This window comes from Centruroides sculpturatus, unplaced genomic scaffold (genome assembly GCF_000671375.1).
Source record: "Centruroides sculpturatus isolate CEXI.00-Female unplaced genomic scaffold, Cexi_2.0 scaffold452, whole genome shotgun sequence".
Classification (NCBI taxonomy): domain Eukaryota; kingdom Metazoa; phylum Arthropoda; class Arachnida; order Scorpiones; family Buthidae; genus Centruroides; species Centruroides sculpturatus.
In genome coordinates, this window is record NW_019384638.1 from 251,058 (window position 1) to 268,718 (window position 17,661).

At 33.7% G+C, this 17,661-nt stretch overlaps 1 protein-coding gene across 1 annotated transcript; it reads left to right on the forward strand.

The window, feature by feature from the left end:
* Positions 1-207: 207 nt before the first annotated feature.
* Positions 208-5,165, forward strand: LOC111625904 (growth factor receptor-bound protein 14-like). Its single transcript, XM_023369161.1, has 4 exons — positions 208-1,024; positions 1,279-1,451; positions 1,536-1,629; positions 1,710-5,165. The coding sequence occupies exons 1-4, from the start codon at positions 920-922 to the stop codon at positions 1,863-1,865; spliced, it is 528 nt and encodes a 175-aa protein (XP_023224929.1). The 5' UTR covers positions 208-919; the 3' UTR covers positions 1,866-5,165.
* Positions 5,166-17,661: the final 12,496 nt, after the last annotated feature.

The following is a 17,661-nucleotide window of genomic DNA, read 5'->3' on the forward strand; positions in this document are numbered from 1 at the left end:
CGCCACAGCACTAGCGAAAATTTAAATTTGCCGACTGGAATGCTTTCAGATAACCAGCTTTCAGATAAAAGACACTCTACTGTATATGGTTGTTGAATAATTATTAACAGTTCACAATGAAAATATTATTATTATTGTTTCTTTTCTTATTTCAATTTAATAGTTAATTGTACCAACAGTTGACTAATTGAATATTTGACAAATGTACGAAGTAACAAAAAGAATAATTAATCAAAGAAAATCTTACTTCATATAATAACAAATCCAAAAATCTCACCTCCACCTCAAAAAGAAATACATCAAAGTATACAGCTTACGCTAATCACTTCTCAGAGACATGACTACAGCATTCAACAGGAGCTACACCATCCGGCTGTATTGGATGTGCCGTCTTTTATCCAATGTTCAGTACAGCACTGCCATAATTTACATTATTTTGCATCATGGGATCAGTCACTGATGCAAAATTAGTATCTCTGCCTTTTTGACTTTGTCACATGTGCTTAGGAATTTGTCCTTAAATAAAAAAGTCCCCTGAAAAGAAAATAACTAACTAAAAATAACGCCCAAAAACATAAAATAACAGTCAGACATTGACTCCTTTACAATAGTAACTATTTAGTATTTATATAATATTAAGTACTAAAAAATACTATATAATAACAACAATATTCTATCATCTTTGGAATCAACTTTTATGATCCTCCTGTCAGTTACCCTATCTCTCACTTACTCCACCTTCAGTTTTTCTTCTTCAGTATCTTTTGTCATCTCTATTTTGGTTTCTCTCTTTTTCACATTCACAAACTGCATTCTCACAAACCTCCTGTCCATATATTATTTCTTCTTTTTGTACTTTAACAATGATTGAATATATTATAACTTAGCTTATTATTTTAATTTTCAGGATTACATACCTATGCAATCTAGAGTTGCTATGGATTTCACAGGAAATTATGGAAGAGTTATAGATGATCCAAAAGAAGCAGAAGCTATAGCAGCTGCAGAAGGACATACTTGGAAGGTAAGTAATTATTAGAGTATATTTTTGAAAATATTTTATTCTCATTATTTTTTCAAAACCGCAATGCAGTGTAATAATCAACACTTGGCATAACTCATTCGTTTATTTCAGTTTTTGTTGAATGAGTTATGCCAAGTGTTGATTATTACGCTGCATTGCGGTTTTGAAAAAATAATATAAAGATACAACACGGTTTCGAAATATGAAAGAGGATTTTATTCTCAGTCAACTAAGAGAGATTTAAAATGCTTTAGCGTCGTCTACCATGCTGTCGAGCACAATATGTTCCGCAACAGTCCTCGAATAAAAGTCCTACTTCGAGACCATTTCCTGAATTTGGATTCCATAACACTCAACCATGGTTCTATAGTGGTATGTCACGTGATGAAGCAACTCAGTTACTCACAAAATATGGTACTGTTGATGGGTAAGCATGTAAATTTTAGGTTAAAATACACATTAGCATATTAGAAAATAAATGTCATAAATAACTCAAATATTTGATTTTTAGAGTTTTCTTAGTTAGAGAAAGCAGGAGGAATCCAGGAAGTTATGTACTCTCTTACATTTATAAGTGTAAGGTTCATCATTGCCAGGTTATACCTGTAAGTAATTATATTTTACTACTATTTTCATACCACATTATTGTAATGTGAAATTTACTTATACTAAAACTTCAACACAGGTAGAAGAAAAGGAACAATTATGTTATTCTTTAGATAATGGAAGGACAAAGTTTTATGATCTTTTACAATTGGTTGAATTCTACCAACTAAATTTAGGTTGTTTGCCCACCAAGTTGACCCATTTCTTAGTACATCGGCCACAACAGAGCGAATAATATAAATGATGAACAGAGGTCATTCCCCATTGACTGTGATAATTGCATGTATTTGTCTTTGAAGCATTTATAGCAGTTTTATAGAATTGGATTTGGAGAGGAACATATCAAACTAAAATAAGAAAGCAATAAAAAACAGGAATTTAAAGCTTTTTTATGCCACAGCTAGTGAACAATTATTGGTCATGCAATTTGATGCTGAAGAACTTAAGGCCAAGTTGAGTATTTTTGCTAGTTATACCACAGGCGTCATTACAAGTTTGCAATGTAGGTCGAAAAAGTATTTAAATAAGTATACGTAAATTATATATATGTGTATAAAGTTTTAAACAGTTTTTTTTGTATTTGTTTTGTCCGTACAAGTGTAAATGTCCTGTTGTAAATTAATAGCCACTACATTTTCAATTTCTATGCACCTGTTTATGCAAGAAAGATGCTAGCAAAACTAATTTTGACAATTAGATTAGCTTGCGTTAGTACATAAAAACTTGCAAATGATTTTAAAAATGTCACAGGGAAACTTTTGAAATATCCAGCAAAGATTTTTGCATAAAAAACAATAACAAATGATCTGCATTTTGATCAGACTTAAAGGAAAAAAACATGAGGCAGACTATTTTGGTATGCAAAAATCTTGAAATTTATTAATTACAGACTCATTTGCTATAATGTATTTTCACAGTTAAAAAAAATTCAACAGTATCTGAGCAATATATCGATTTATATTTGTCTACATGAAAAAAAATTTTGTTATCACAGTTACCTAGAAAGGAATGTTGATATTTCCATAAACTAATTATGAAGTATCGTGCACATTTTTCACGAATTTTATTGTCAGAAAATTAATTAGAAAGTGCCGATACGAATCGGGCATTATCACGTTTAACATGTACAGATTTGTTAGAAAATACGTACGTTTTTTGGTTGTTATAAAGCAAGATCTGATCAAAATACGTTGAATGAATTTTTGTAATGTGTTAATGTTTAGAGTAAATTGTGTTGTAGCTGTTATATATGAAATTTATTGTAATATAAGAGTTTAGTGTTGGTGCAAAATACAGTAGTTTAGGTGGCATGCCGATTAAATCGCACCATCCTTCCCATTCATATTTTCAATTGTAGTTAACCATAGTTTTAAATATTCATCATACCATAGAAGCCACTTTATCCACATGCCACCATTAATAGAATTAGTCCCATATGGACAATTCCTTTATTCTCTAACATAGAAACTATACGTATGGAGTATTTTACTGTTCATTTATACGAATTAATTTATTTCTTATTTCACATGTATAACTTGTATCTCATGAATTAATTTATATAATTTATCATTATTTTAGATTATTATTATTATATATATATATTGTATCAATATTATATATTATGTAAGTGAATTGGGAACATGAAAAGCAATTAGAAAAAAGCTATGCAATAAAGAATAAATTCTGTTTCGTACGTCGTGTTGCCGACTTATTCACGCCGCGATTTTTTTCCCAAGTCATAATATATCTCGTAGAAGTCCAAAGAACTCGTATGCAGCTTTCAGCCAATAGTCTAAGAAGGGATGCTCAACTCCAGTGTTTTCTCCAGCTGCATTCAATTGTTTTTGAACAGGGCCCGGTATTATAGCTAAAATATACTCACTAATATAAATTATTAAAACAAAGTTTGGTATTATCAAATTTACACACAAATATGCTATTCGTACATTTTTTTTGAATTTAAACTGAAAAAGGGCAAATAGATTTATAAATATTTGGTAAGCCTATTAATATAATAATACTGAATGTTTCAATGTAGCTTGGTATGTGTTGCCCACAGATTGTATGTTAAACAGCTGTTACTTATACCAGAGATGTACATTATAAATAGCTAACTGATAGATAATTGCAGCCCCTTTTAAAAAATGTCATCTACTGTACAGTTGATATTTCCTGTTTTTAAGAACAGAGATCTTCCTACATTGGTTCTGCACAGAAGAGATTCTTTTTTAACCAACATAAGAGATGCGTGTTCTGAAAAACAATATCAATTTGATTTTCAATAAATGTAGTTAGGCAACAAGCATTGCTTCCATATTATCAGTCAGAATAATGGCTTCATCCTTGCCCTTTATAGGACAAGTATCTGCCATTATAATAATCTTATTTGTGCACAAGTTTATATCAAAGAATTCTCTACCATTTGATTTGTTAATTACAAAGTTGAATTATTATCTATCTATATAACCCATTCATCGCGTGTCTGTCCGCGTAACGGTATGCCGAAAACGGGTACTAGAGGCGCCCTAGCGATTTTAAATTAACAAATTATTTTTATTTGTAATAGGAAATTATTATTGATACGAATTTATTATTTATACCACGGAATGGTGTAAATAATTATTATATGCTTCGATTAACCTCGCGCGGCACGTTTACAACATCCCATGACTTTTAATGAACGTCGCGCATCGACTCACGGGAAATTTTTTGAAAAAATGGCGGATACATTTAAAATCGAGGTTTACGATCGAAGGTAAATAAACAAATTAGAATGTTTAATAGGAATCTAGATCCATATGACGCGATTGGGACTTAACAGAGCTGTAGAGCATATTGATAGGAATAAAAAAAGTGCCTGGTAGGAATTTGTAAAGAACGCCACTAGTGTATATATAATTGAGTTTTGCGTAGTTGTCTTCATTTTTTTTCTCAATGCCTTTTATATCACACAAATAATTATAAAGGATGCTTTGTTTTGTCTCAATAATTACGTTATTACTTCAATTTGACGTCATTCTCAGTTTTCGTAAGAAGAAAGCTGGCAACGGCTCTTGCGTGATTAGGCACTCGAAAGAAGGTTGTGACCAGGAAACCCGATAATTTTCAATTATACTAAGATATATTTGAATAATCCAGCCGTGTAGATAGCAATACGCTTGCGCACCAGTTCCAAGCGTGGATAAATGGGGAGAGGGAGAAAGCAATAACAAACTATTTGTCTATTGTTACCGAAATACGGATTACAACCAAACGCTTTGAGATGGTGCCGAAAAGTACCCAACACGCGATCGGGGAAGAACACGGATGAGATTCTAATGATCGGACATTTATGAAGCAGGCTAGACAAATCCATTAAGAAGCTAATCGGCTGATGCTACCCCGTGCGAAAATAACAGTGTTTCGCAAAAGTTTACAGCATAGAAACCTGGAATGAACAGTGGCGTGCCGTCATTGGAAGCGGTGGATGCGCCGCTTCCCTCGCATTTTCTAAAAAATAAATACATGTTAATTTTAATTATACGAAAATAATCGCGCAATGTTTTATTATAACCGTATTAAGTAGAAAAAAAAACGTGTACAATTCTTGTGTAATGTTAAAAAATTAACCGTTACTTTGACAGCGCCATTTACAACTAAATTTAATAAATGAGAGATGCACCAGGTACAGAAAAAGCTCTAGAATTTATTTTCCTTAAATTTACGATTCATGTATCCGTTTGTCATAAAAATTTGTCTTTCCACTTTTCTCCCGAGCCTACAAAAATATTCGAAGTACAAAGTAACCGGTTTCGACTTATTTCTACTTAAGTAGTAATTAAATAATTAAGCTATTAGGGAATTGAAAACGTAAACAAAACCCCGATAAAAGAGCCGAAATTTTACTTAAACAAAAGCTTAAACGAACCAAATACAGTGGGGACTGATAAACAAAAGCTTATAACCGAGTACAGTGGGACTGATTTCTCGGAAATATTAGATTAATACAGAAACTTTTCCAGTTCAATGGGAGTGGCCGGAAAATTGTAAATTTTGGAAATTTCTATGGACACCTGGTCCTAAAACCAATTAGTTAGAAAACAACGACACAATCTATTAAGTTTAACAGCTGTAAAAATCTAAATATATGTTCAGAAACGTTTAAAATCTACAACAGCCCCGTCGGGTCCTTTGAAATATACTATAGTCTATTTATCCTAACTTGGCAGCTACTGTAAACAAACTAAGACACACCTCCCTTTGTTTATTGGTTTAAACCCATGTCCATCAATTAAAAATCGTATTGCATCTCATTCGTCCGCAGAAAATAGTTCTTCGTTATTTATAAAATCATTAATGAAATGCTATTCACTTAGCAATGATTATAAATGTTATTATTTCATATTTGTTAAGTTGTTATTTTAATAAATATTTGCACNGATTATTCCCAAAAAATTATACGTATTTTGGGAATGTTGAGTCCAATTAGTCTAGAATCGATTAATTTTATGGAAGAAACCTTTCAAATAGTCTGTAAACTGCATACATGCCGGGCTGTGATTGGCTGGACTCGTAGAAAATGGATTCATAAAAACCGGAACGTATCTACCGTGTTATAGGGGGGTCGACTGTATATACGTATACACGGCGTTATATTAAATTATTGTTAATTTTCACCTAAATTTATCCCAAATAAATCATAATTTTATTATTAATAGAGGAGAAGGTGGTATTATGGAACACTGCGGGTATTATGGAACCACCCCATTTCGAACTGATAATAAAGGCAAACTGTACCAGAATGTGGCTGAACTGAACTAGGCAGACATCCATAGCAAGGGGAAAACCCGTTTTACTTCAGTTAAACGGTTGTCCGCATTTAATCAGCAAATTTGTTTTTTTCGAAATTCGAAAGTTTTGAATGCTAAGTGAATTTAATTATTTATAAAATATAAATTGTGTAGTTGTAGGATCACTGGTGCATGTATTCTGTTCCAGAGACTTAGGGGTACATATTAATCTGTGTGATGTTCACATTTTTAAAAATTTGGTCTCGACAGACATAAGTTAATTGGAGATGGCGATGCGTGAAATACGGACCCCATCGGTGCTTTTACAGTAATATGGAACTCAACTCCTCCGAACTTTCTATTTGCAAGCAGACATTCCTCCGGAGCAATTTGTGAAAAAGACACTAGGTAGAAAGCCAATTCTTCCTGAGAATATCGAAAAAGAGCTGCTGGAATATATATTGTTAATGGAGGTCATATTTTTCTATTATAAAAGCATTTTTGCGATAAAATACATTGGAGTAAATAATTTGGTAATTATTTAACATTTGTTGTTCTTTCCTATTTGTTTTTGGCTACATTAAAGCATTTTTTTGAAAATATGCAGTAAGGTTCCATATTACCACCCGATTTTCTCTAAGCCTACTTTCGGACTTTTTGTACAAAAGCNAACAAAATAAATATATTGAAAAATATAAAAACAATAAAAAATTATACTTCAGAAGTTAATTTAGTATCAAAAACGTAAAATATTTGAGTAGCCGAAGACATAGCCAAAGATTACAGCGCCACAGCACTCGCAAAATTTAAATTTGTCGACTGGAATTCCTTCGGATAACCGACCTTCGGATAAACGACGCTCTACTGTATATGGTTTACTTTAAACCAAAAAGTTAAATGCAACCACACAAAGAGATGGTAAAACTTTACAGCTCTATGCGTCGAATATATATACGAAGCGGGCTCTCGGTATTTAGTACGATTACAGACCTCTAGATGTCAGTATTTAAAATTTTTATTTTATATAGCGTTATATTGTTTTGTAATATTTTGTGCCACGCGTATACGGGATGGTTACGATTAAAGTCGCGCTAATCAGACCTGTCTAGAGCCCGTTCTCGTAGTCGTATTTTGATGAAACTTGGTATATACATTATACGGACTACGGCAGTGGCGTGCCGTCATCGGAAGCGGTGGATGCGCCGCTTCCCTCGTATTTTCTAAAAAAATAAATACATGTTAATTTTAATTATATGAAAATAATCGCGCAATGTTTTATTATAACCGTATTAAGTATCTTATTACAAATTTCTATACCGGTACTACGCGTGAAAAAAAAAATAAGATGGCTATCGTATATTCGAATATTAGTGGCCGAGTGGAAGCGCCGTATCGTCGGCATCCAAAAAGCCAGATTCGCGCACGCGCTTTACGGAGCGCCGACCTGACCCGGTTTAGCCGGCGGAAGCCTAGGACCTGGGGTGGATGCTACGCCTATACCGCATTCAATTCTATCCGAGACCGGTTCCGGGCCGTTGACCGCCCGCCCGCTAGATATTTGGCCGCCCTCGCCCGATTACGCCAATCGCCAGTAGATTTATAATTTAACCCGACCGATAAGAATTTACCGGTACGTTTTTACCATAGTTCCGTATAGTTGACGGGAGTTAAAAAAATCCGTTAAAATATTTGATATTTTTATTCCGCTCTCCCAATTTATATTACTCACGGATTTCGATGTTAAACCAGCTATTACGTGATATTACAATTTCGTATGTCCCATCTTTAAGGGGATGTAGAAAAAACGTGTACAATTCTTGTATAATATTAAAAAATTAACCGTTACTTTGACAGCGTCATTTACAACTAAATTTAATAAATGAGAGATGCACCAGGTACAGAAAAAGCGCTAGAATTTATTTTCCTTACATTTATAATTTATGTATCCGTTTGTCATAAAAATTTGTCTTTTCACTTCTTTCCCGAGACTACAAATATTCGAGTACAAAGTAACCGGTTTCGACTTATTCATGGGCGTAGCCAGAGTTTTGTTATGGGGGCCTAGTGGAGGCCAACCTGACACAAAATTGAATTATTTCAAATTATTGTTCATTATTGGGCACCGAGCAAGCCGTTCACTTTTTTTTTAGTATTCAAAACTTTTATTTTAGCTTTAGGTGTTTACAAATCGACTCAACACTTTTTCGGCTATGATTTCCTGGGGGGACCCAGTTCCCTGGGAGGGGCCGTGCCCACCCAGGCTCCCCCCTCGCTACGCCCATGGACTTATTTCTACTTAAGTAGTAATTAAATAATTAAGCGATTGGGGAATTGGGGTCATAAACAAAACCCAGATGGAAGAGCCGAAATTTTACTTAAACAAAAGCTTAAACGAACCGAGTACAGCGGGGACTGATAAACAAAAGCTTATAACCGAGTACAATGGGGACTGATTTCTCGAAAATCTTAGATGTAATAAAGACAGAAACTTTTCCAGTTTAATGGGAGTGGCCGAAAAGTTGTAAATTTTCGAAATTTCTATGGACACCTGGTCCTAAAACCAATTAGTTAGAAAACAACAACAGACAATCTATTAAGTTTAATATATTTAGATTTTTACAGCTATAATCAAAAACGTTTAAAATCTACAACAGATCCGTCGGGTCCTTTGAAATATACTAGTGATGCCACAAAAGAGACATTAACCGGTATGGACACCCTGGGGATTTGAACGCATGCACGCACCTGACACCTGCCAAGATCGTCTCCGATTCCACTCGTAGGGAACTATTTGACTAATTGGTTAATAAGATTTAAAGAGTAAACAATATTTTATGTTATTTTTATGTACGTTTCGTTACAAAGCTATATTTAATTATAATTTTCTTTAAAAGTATATTCGTACAATTGAAGAATGTTTTGTACCGGGTATGTAAATCCACCACACATTTTATTTCACCGAGTAAGTTTTTATAATTTTATTTTTAATTTCAGCCCTTATGTCGCGGCTAGCGATTCGGAATGTAATTGCGATATTGAAAATTTATTTTTAAAAAGCTTTGGCTCGAGATCTTATAATGAAAAAGAAAACATTATTAAAAGAGAAAGGCCTAAGTTAAATATAAACACTTCGATAAAAAATTTGTTCGACATTTTCGCGATAAAATGGCTCTGTACTGTACGTGCATAAAAATGCAAAAATTGTTTTCTTGGCCTGGCCTATTATTTTCAAATGAAATGAGTGTGTGGAATAAGAATGGCTTTGACGATTTAGCTGGCAAAAGACACGAAAAATCGTCGATTGTTTCGTATTTGAAGCAATTTGGAAATCGAAGCGAAATAGAATTTAACGTTAGTAAATAATATAAAATAAATATTGAAAATTATAACGAGATAGTTACGGTTAACAGATAGTCTATATTATATCTAAATAAATAGATGTTATATGTTTTTATCGAAGCGAGAATTGGCATTTAGAGGGCGTATGAATATATTGAATCTAATAACGGAGGTAATTATATTGAACTTGTTTATTTATTAAGTACGTCGGATAAATAATCTATTAAAAATACATTTAAAGCTGATTGCCCTGGAAGTCGGCTTCTTACAGAAACGCAGCTTCCCTATCACCAAATGTCACGGCACGCCATTGGACCACGGGGAAAAAAATGCAAAAAAAAAATATTTAGTTCGAATTTTTACTAGCATTGTAAGGCGTTTTGAACACGCGATTGATGCGAATGGATTGCTCGTTGAACAAATGTTATGAATAAAAACCTTTTGCGTGTTTCCATTTTGTGTTTCTTGTTCTTCGTGCGCCATTTTTTCACATAGTGGTAAAAATTCGAACTAAATATTTGTTTGCGTTTTCCTTTTCCCCGTGGTCCATATAACGTATTTACCGAGTTTCATCAAAATACGTCCACGAGAACGGGCTCTAGACAGGGACCGTATTCTGGTCACCGTCTCTGGTCTCTTGTCTCTCACAAGCCGGTCGCTGATTGGCTAATCGTTTGGATTAGCCAATCAGAGACGGTGACCAGAATACGGCCCCAGGTCTGAGTAGCGCAACTTTAATTATAACCACCCTGTATTAATGCGGCCGGGAGCCGTATATGATGTTTCCGGGATAATTATGGAAAGAGACACGGTCATCGTGTTGTTAATTATTAAATACTATTGTACTTTAACTCGATTGATCAGTATGATTATTTTGATACAAAAGCTGTCGGTGTCAATCGGAACAAACAAGGAAAGTCAGGCGTACAACAAATAAATGTAAAATAGTAATTAAAATTCAAACAAAACAGATCTAGTGCACGTTTCACCCTACTACTATAATTTTCAGCCTTACATAATTCGTACACGTACTTTAAGATCGGCGCTCCCTCTACTTAATTTTACATCACGGTGAACTACTAAGTAATAACGTTTGATTATTATTGAGCTATGGAATTATTTACAAATTATTATATATAATTGAACGGTAAAATTACTTTTTTGCAATTTAAGGGCTTCTATACGTGCCTAGTGTGTAGCAGCGGCGTACCCAGGGGAGACAAAAGGGTCCTGGCCCCTCCAAAGAAAAAGGAAAACAGTAGAAAATTTTTCAGAAATCTTTCCCTAATTAAAATTCATTTTTTTAATTTGTATTCTGCGGTGTCTTCTATTTCAATACTACTTATGAATTAGCAGCGGTCGCATAAGATGGGAATTTCACTGGATTAGAATTTAAAATTTGTTTATCCGTTCGACTAGGCTCCTCCAAAAGTAAATATTGATTGCGCCATTGGTACGTAGGCTAATCCGTCACCGCTTATAAGCTATATCTCATTTATTATTTATACACATCTATCGTCTAAATATTTAAGTATTTTTTACACTTATCCGTTATATACATAAAGTTTCTCGCTGGTTTTTTCTTTTAATGAAGAAACTTTTTATAATTTTATCATTAAAATTTTTCATTTTCGAAGAAGAATTTTAAATATATAATAAAATAAACTAAAAAGGGAAATCTCCAGGGTTTTAAAAATGCCGCCAAAACAAAAAAGAGGTCTTTTCGACCACGTGATTTTATATTCTACTTTTAGAAACAAGCATTTTCAAATTTTATTTTTTAAAATAAATATTCGAAATCAAATAAAAAACTTTCGGAACGATCGCTTTGAAAATATGCAAATTGTGCAAAGTATTGTTAGCGTAGTGAAGAGGCTGTTGGACAATACCGGATGCGGGGGTGGATGGCATTCGCCGTCTTTCAACTACTACTTCGAATAGTCATAAATTCATTTCCATCGTTACTTAAACTCGAGTGAGTGCGAAGATAATAAACACCAAGTGAGAGCGCATTATATACATTATATTACATTTAGTTTCGTATACTTATATTACTTTGCGTAATATAGAAAATAGCGATAAATCATAAAATAGTTTAAAGTTCGTGTGAATATTAATATTAATTTGTAAATTTACGAATATATTTTTTTACATTTTATATATAAACCGTAAGAACTCGCGCGAATGAGCTCGAAGAATTTATAATTTCGTCTTCATTTAATACCGCTTTTATATTTTTCCTGTTTTAAAATAATGTGTTAATTTCAGTTTTATAATAAAGTTGGAGAAATGAGAAATTGTTATCCATTGATCAATAATTTAAATATTAATTACAAATTTCATTAAATGAAAAATCCTTCCTAGTGTCCGATTCGGAGTTTCTTAAAAAGTAATTCGCGAACCATTCTCTAGTGTATTGTGGCGCCACCTGTCGTTGCACTTTTTACCTAATTAATCATTTTTATATTCCGACGTAAAGAGAAAACACAAAATCATCAGCAGAGTTTTATAAAAATATATTAAGAATTATAAATAATTACTATACATCATTTCTGAAATATACGTATATATAATTTTGTTTCGATAATAAATTATTTATAATATAGAAGTTGGATAGATGGCACCACGAGAGGAGCCGTTTAGCCATCACTCGGGAAGCATTAAATCATAATAAATGACATAAAATACTTCATAATTTTTTTTACTATTTTAAAGCATCTTTAAACTATTTTTATAACTTTGAAAAAGACGAAAAAAATTTTACTCAAAATCAAATAATATTTTTAAATTTTAATTCTACCGCCATTAATTTAAAGATTTCGAGGGTTTTAACTTAATTAATTAATTTATTAAATTACGAAAATATGTGGATATAAGAAGCCCAATTTTTAAATGTAACTTATACGCACAGCGAACCTGTAAACAACGGCTTTTGGCCGGAATATAAAAAATATTTTGTAGTCATTTTTCGAGAGCGCTTCTTCGTCCTCCCGAAAATATGGCCGTTCGACTAACTTGTAAGACCCAAAAGTCGGCTAATCGCGAGCAAAGTTATCGAAAAGATTTTTATATTCTGATGCAAAGAGTTTTATAAAAATACAGTATAGAACTCGTCTTCGTTTGTCAGACAAGAAGCGGCTCGTTTTAAAACAATATTTATAAATTTCTGCGGTTAACTGATTTTTTGACAATTCTGTACTTTAGAAAAGAAAAAATGCGTTTATATTATTATTAACATGTATAATTACTTCTTTTACCGGCACGTGAAAATAGTAATTCTTTTATCATCGGTCTTTCGTTAGAATCATCGAAAAGTAATTATTATTATTAATAGATAATAATTAAGTAATCAATTAGTTGCGGTATGTTTTAAAATAAAAGTAATTAAAATTAAATACGTCGTTATTGATCTTTTTTTTAATCGTTAAACTATTTATACTGTAATCTTATGTTTAAAAGCGTGCAATTTTAAATAATAGAATGTTTAAAATGTATTTATTTATCAGAAATATGCAAATATTTACGCGAGCGAACCTACTAACAGGCAAAGTTTTATCTCAAATTATACATAAGCCGAGATAATTTTGCATATATAAACAGGATATAAACTACACACCCCAATATCCCGACAATAAGGCACGTAAAACGAAGGAAATGAGACATATTAAAAGAGTTTCTAAGAAGTGCATCGTGTTCTTTTTTACTCGAAAAAAAATCTAATTTTAATAATTTAGACTCTCGTTGGGTTGGATTTCAAATTAAATTACACGCTTTGTTATAATTTAATCGCTTATTAATTAACTTAATTATCATAAATCTGTAATCGTTTAATCGCGATGCGTCATACGTTTAATTTTTTTAAATTTGAAATTATGACGCGAAACGCGTTCTCTATCGCCATTGGCTCTTTTTCACCCATAATAAAATTGCTTATTTTAAAAAATAATAATTTTACTTTTGCTCAATTCGTTGTCAAAGAAATGCAAATTATTTGTTATTTTTTAATTAGAACAAATACGATAATTATTATACTCGAGAAATCGACGAGTCGTTTCTTTCCGCCAATCAGCGTTCGTTTTTTCAAAATTTGAATTTAAATATAACGGTATATTGGCGTTCTTCTCGATCCGAAAGTTTTAAACTTTAAACGCGTGTTACGTGAAAAAAATAACTAAGAAATGAATAATAAAATTTTACGAGCGAAAAGATTTTGAAAACGTGGGAAGAAACGGCAGTCGAAGAGAAACACCAGTAGTCATTACGGACTTCAGAACAGGAAACACGGTTGCACTTTAATATTTATTATATCTGAGAAAACTTTTATCAGCAGAGTAGCGTAAGAGAGAGATTAATGTATGCGACGATGCCGAGTCCCGGATGTAAGTCTTTAGATCCGGGTTTTCTTTTCTTTCTTCTGCGTGACGTCATGTGTGCCATTCACGTGGGAACTACCTCCCCAGATGGGATGTTTACGCTCTGCCTCTAATATCAGCACAGTTTTTCTTCGTTCTCCGTATCAATCATCCTCTCATCCTTTAACGTTATGCCACATGGCCGTGACGTCATCGGACTCGCCGCTGACCAATCTTAGCAGGTGGCGATATTAAAATAATCCCAAATGCTATTTTTAGAAAAAGAATTTCTAGAAGTTCGGGCCCTCGTCGGTCGCAATTTAAAAAAACATCTTTAGCCGTTAGCGTTGTTTTTATCAAAATGTCAGAGAAGCGTTTTATTTTATTTACAAAATGGCTTTTCTTCCTTTCCATATTTTGTTAATTTCTTTTCGGGTTTTTTTGCAACTGAAAAAAATGCGATAACGAACATTGACACCTCGACCGAATGTAAATGTCTAACGAGCATCCCGTACAGAAGGGCGATGCGTAATGGGATCTATATATTGTCAGGCAGATGTCATGTCCATCTAATGAAGGAAAGACATACCGCGCGAGTTTGTCTAACTCCCCAATTCGGTTCCTCTTTGTTGCTTCATACAGGAATGTACTTGCTTCGACAGCAAATTTATAAAAGGGGACAGTTAATGAGCTGAGGTTTAGGTCCTACGATTCTATTAACGAGAGTAAAAATGGAGTCGAGTGGAGAAACTAGACCCGCTATTAGGAGGAGTCGCGCGTAAAATCCAAAGTAAATTTTACAAAAGTAAAGGTTTTGTCTAAATTGACTAATTTTAATTGTTCTCGGAACGGAATCTTTAAGGAAGACCATGTGTTGTCGCAGCGGGAACCACACCTGCTCTGCCCTCTCTGACACGATGACAGCATTTCCACTCCCACTCCCTCTCACCGTTTGTAAAATTCCACTAAATGAGTCGAAGTCGTTAAAGGCCGAGTTAAAGAGGTGACTCGGGAATTACTCTTCAATATTATATCTATTTCGCAGTCGAAGAATTAAGAAGGATATATTATTCCCACTAACTACCACGTTACGTCAGGGTACATACCCATAAATCACCACGATGTTGTTTCTTCGAATGTTTTCCTACCGAGCGGGAACGTTCGAACAATGAGGCGAGTATCGAATTGTACTTTACAGACAATATTTAGTTACCTGTAATTCGTTTAACAACTCGATGGGTTCGTACGAAGCTACAATCGTGTTGCGTGGTGTTACTTTTTGAAGAAAACCTGTCTCGTCCTACAGTTTTATAAGTAAAATATAATTTTTAGAGTGGAATAAAGTAGGAAATTGCATCTGTCTTTTCGGTAGTCTTAGATGTTGTAGGTTAAAGTTCACGGTTACGCTTACTGCTGTCCCCACAGATTTCTCCGAGCCTCTCAAAGACTTCTTTGTTGCGATATTTTGTCTGAAAAATCTTTCATTTCTTTCTTCAATGAAATATTTCATTGAAGAAAAATTTACACCAACGGAAGCTAAATATTTCGCATGCTTTTTCGGTGAATTGCATTAGATCTTAATACTTATTTTCGGCTTTTTTTAAATGTAGATACGATTCTAGAAATAAACATTCTCGATTGGGTTATTCTATAAAAGTTGATTCGATTCCTAGAAGAGATGCAACGATAAATTTGCTCGCTACCCAGTCATTTCTAACGGCGAAGAGGTTGCTGTCACACACTTTACTACTAATTTGGCATCTCCGAGGTTGCACCGAGTAAAGGATTTTAGCAGAAAGAGTCATTAAATAACAAAATTAAGCAGTCGAGTTAATGCCTGCCAGCAACGAGTCACTTTATCAGTCTAGCGAACATCGTGTTTATTTACTTTGCGACATGAGACTCGCTCAAAAGTTTGATTATACAACGTTTTTCATAGGAACAACTCATAAGTGCGAGATTGAAAGATTTATTTCAAGTCTCTCTGAAAAGAAAGAATATAACTAGAGTCGATTGTACTCGATTTAGAACTGTTTGGAACAGGTGTTTTGAAATGCTCGTGTTTCTAATAATATCGATTGTGTTTGTACCAGTTATAAATTTATTTATAGATTGGATCATATACAAAACAGGAACCTCTTTATATTTAACCATATAAGTTTGTGTTTTGGTGACGAATCTCGACCATCATTTCTTACATTTCCCGATAAATCTCGACTTCTAAAGTCGAACTATGTCGTTTACTAACATTTTGCAACCCAATTAAATACTAAATAATTACGACAAAAACGTAAAGTTACAATTTAAATAATGCTTTTCGACTCGATCCTTAAATTCGATTGTCGTTATTGGGCTCGTCCGTGGAATAAGGTGATTTTGGAGATTCGTTAAGATAAATGAACTCGGAAATTTAATGACGACTCTTGTCCCTAATTATTATTGATTGCCATCACGTGATCCGGAGGACCCCTAGTGTCACGTGATTGTTAGTCAGTCGAGGATCAAATTACTATACTCTCGAGGGATTAATAAGTAAGACAAGATAGAGCCTTGTTTTCTAATAGATAATCGGTGTTTTTGGACCTAAAAAAAGAAAAAGAAAACATTAAGAAAATGCACGCAGGTGTGGTAAAAGTTTGTTGTTTTGGTAGCTATTATAACTCTTAAAAGTCGTATCCCATTTCTTCTAAAAACAAGACTTCAATCAGTTGTCTCGAATGCAGAAGACCTACCAAGTTGTGGTTATTCTTTATTGAAGGACTTTTCTCCACTCCCCAAACCTATATTTGGCTGTTCCGAGCGTCTCTGTCAAATTCGAGTCAGAAAATTCGCTAAGTTGACTGTTTTCGTGTCAAGAAAAACAAACTTATACCGAATCGGCTTTATGAAGATTTCTCCTAACCATTCACCCTCCCTCCGCGTTTCCTGTGTTATATTTACTGTGGGAGGAAAGTTGGCAAACCAAATTCTTTTACTTCCTCGCATCACTAGTTGACAGTTCATAAAGGATTTAAGTTTCCCTGTCTTTTATTAGCATTCCTAACAACTTCGCTTCGACCCCATTAAATAGGTTCAAACGAATTAATGGACAAATTAATCTTGCTTTTACGAAAACGTCCGTAATGAAGTCGTTTGCTTTATACGTAACAGCAACAACGTCTAGATATCGACTGCAGCGTGAAATTTAAAGTGTATTTATAGCGGGGCCCGATTTACATAAAGCTAAGGCCTCGCGCTTTTAAATCTCCTACTACTTTGTGGGCGGGAAGGGTTCTTATATGTTACAAGTTAAGGCCTTTGAAAATGTCGGCAATAATCACCGCGCCCCTTTAATGTTTCGTTTCTAGTTCTTTATGCCTCGGATAAATTTAAATTATTTTAAACCCAACGAAAATAATAATGTTGACAATTTTTAGAAATGAATAAAATTTATTTTATGTAGCAAAACCTGCTTAATGGGGAAAAGGCAAAGAAAAAAGTTGGCCACTTAATTGATTGCCGTTTCGAGACGGTAGTAATTCCAGTAGGGTTTCTCGTCGTGTCCGAAAAAGACAGACAGAAGGAGAAAAGT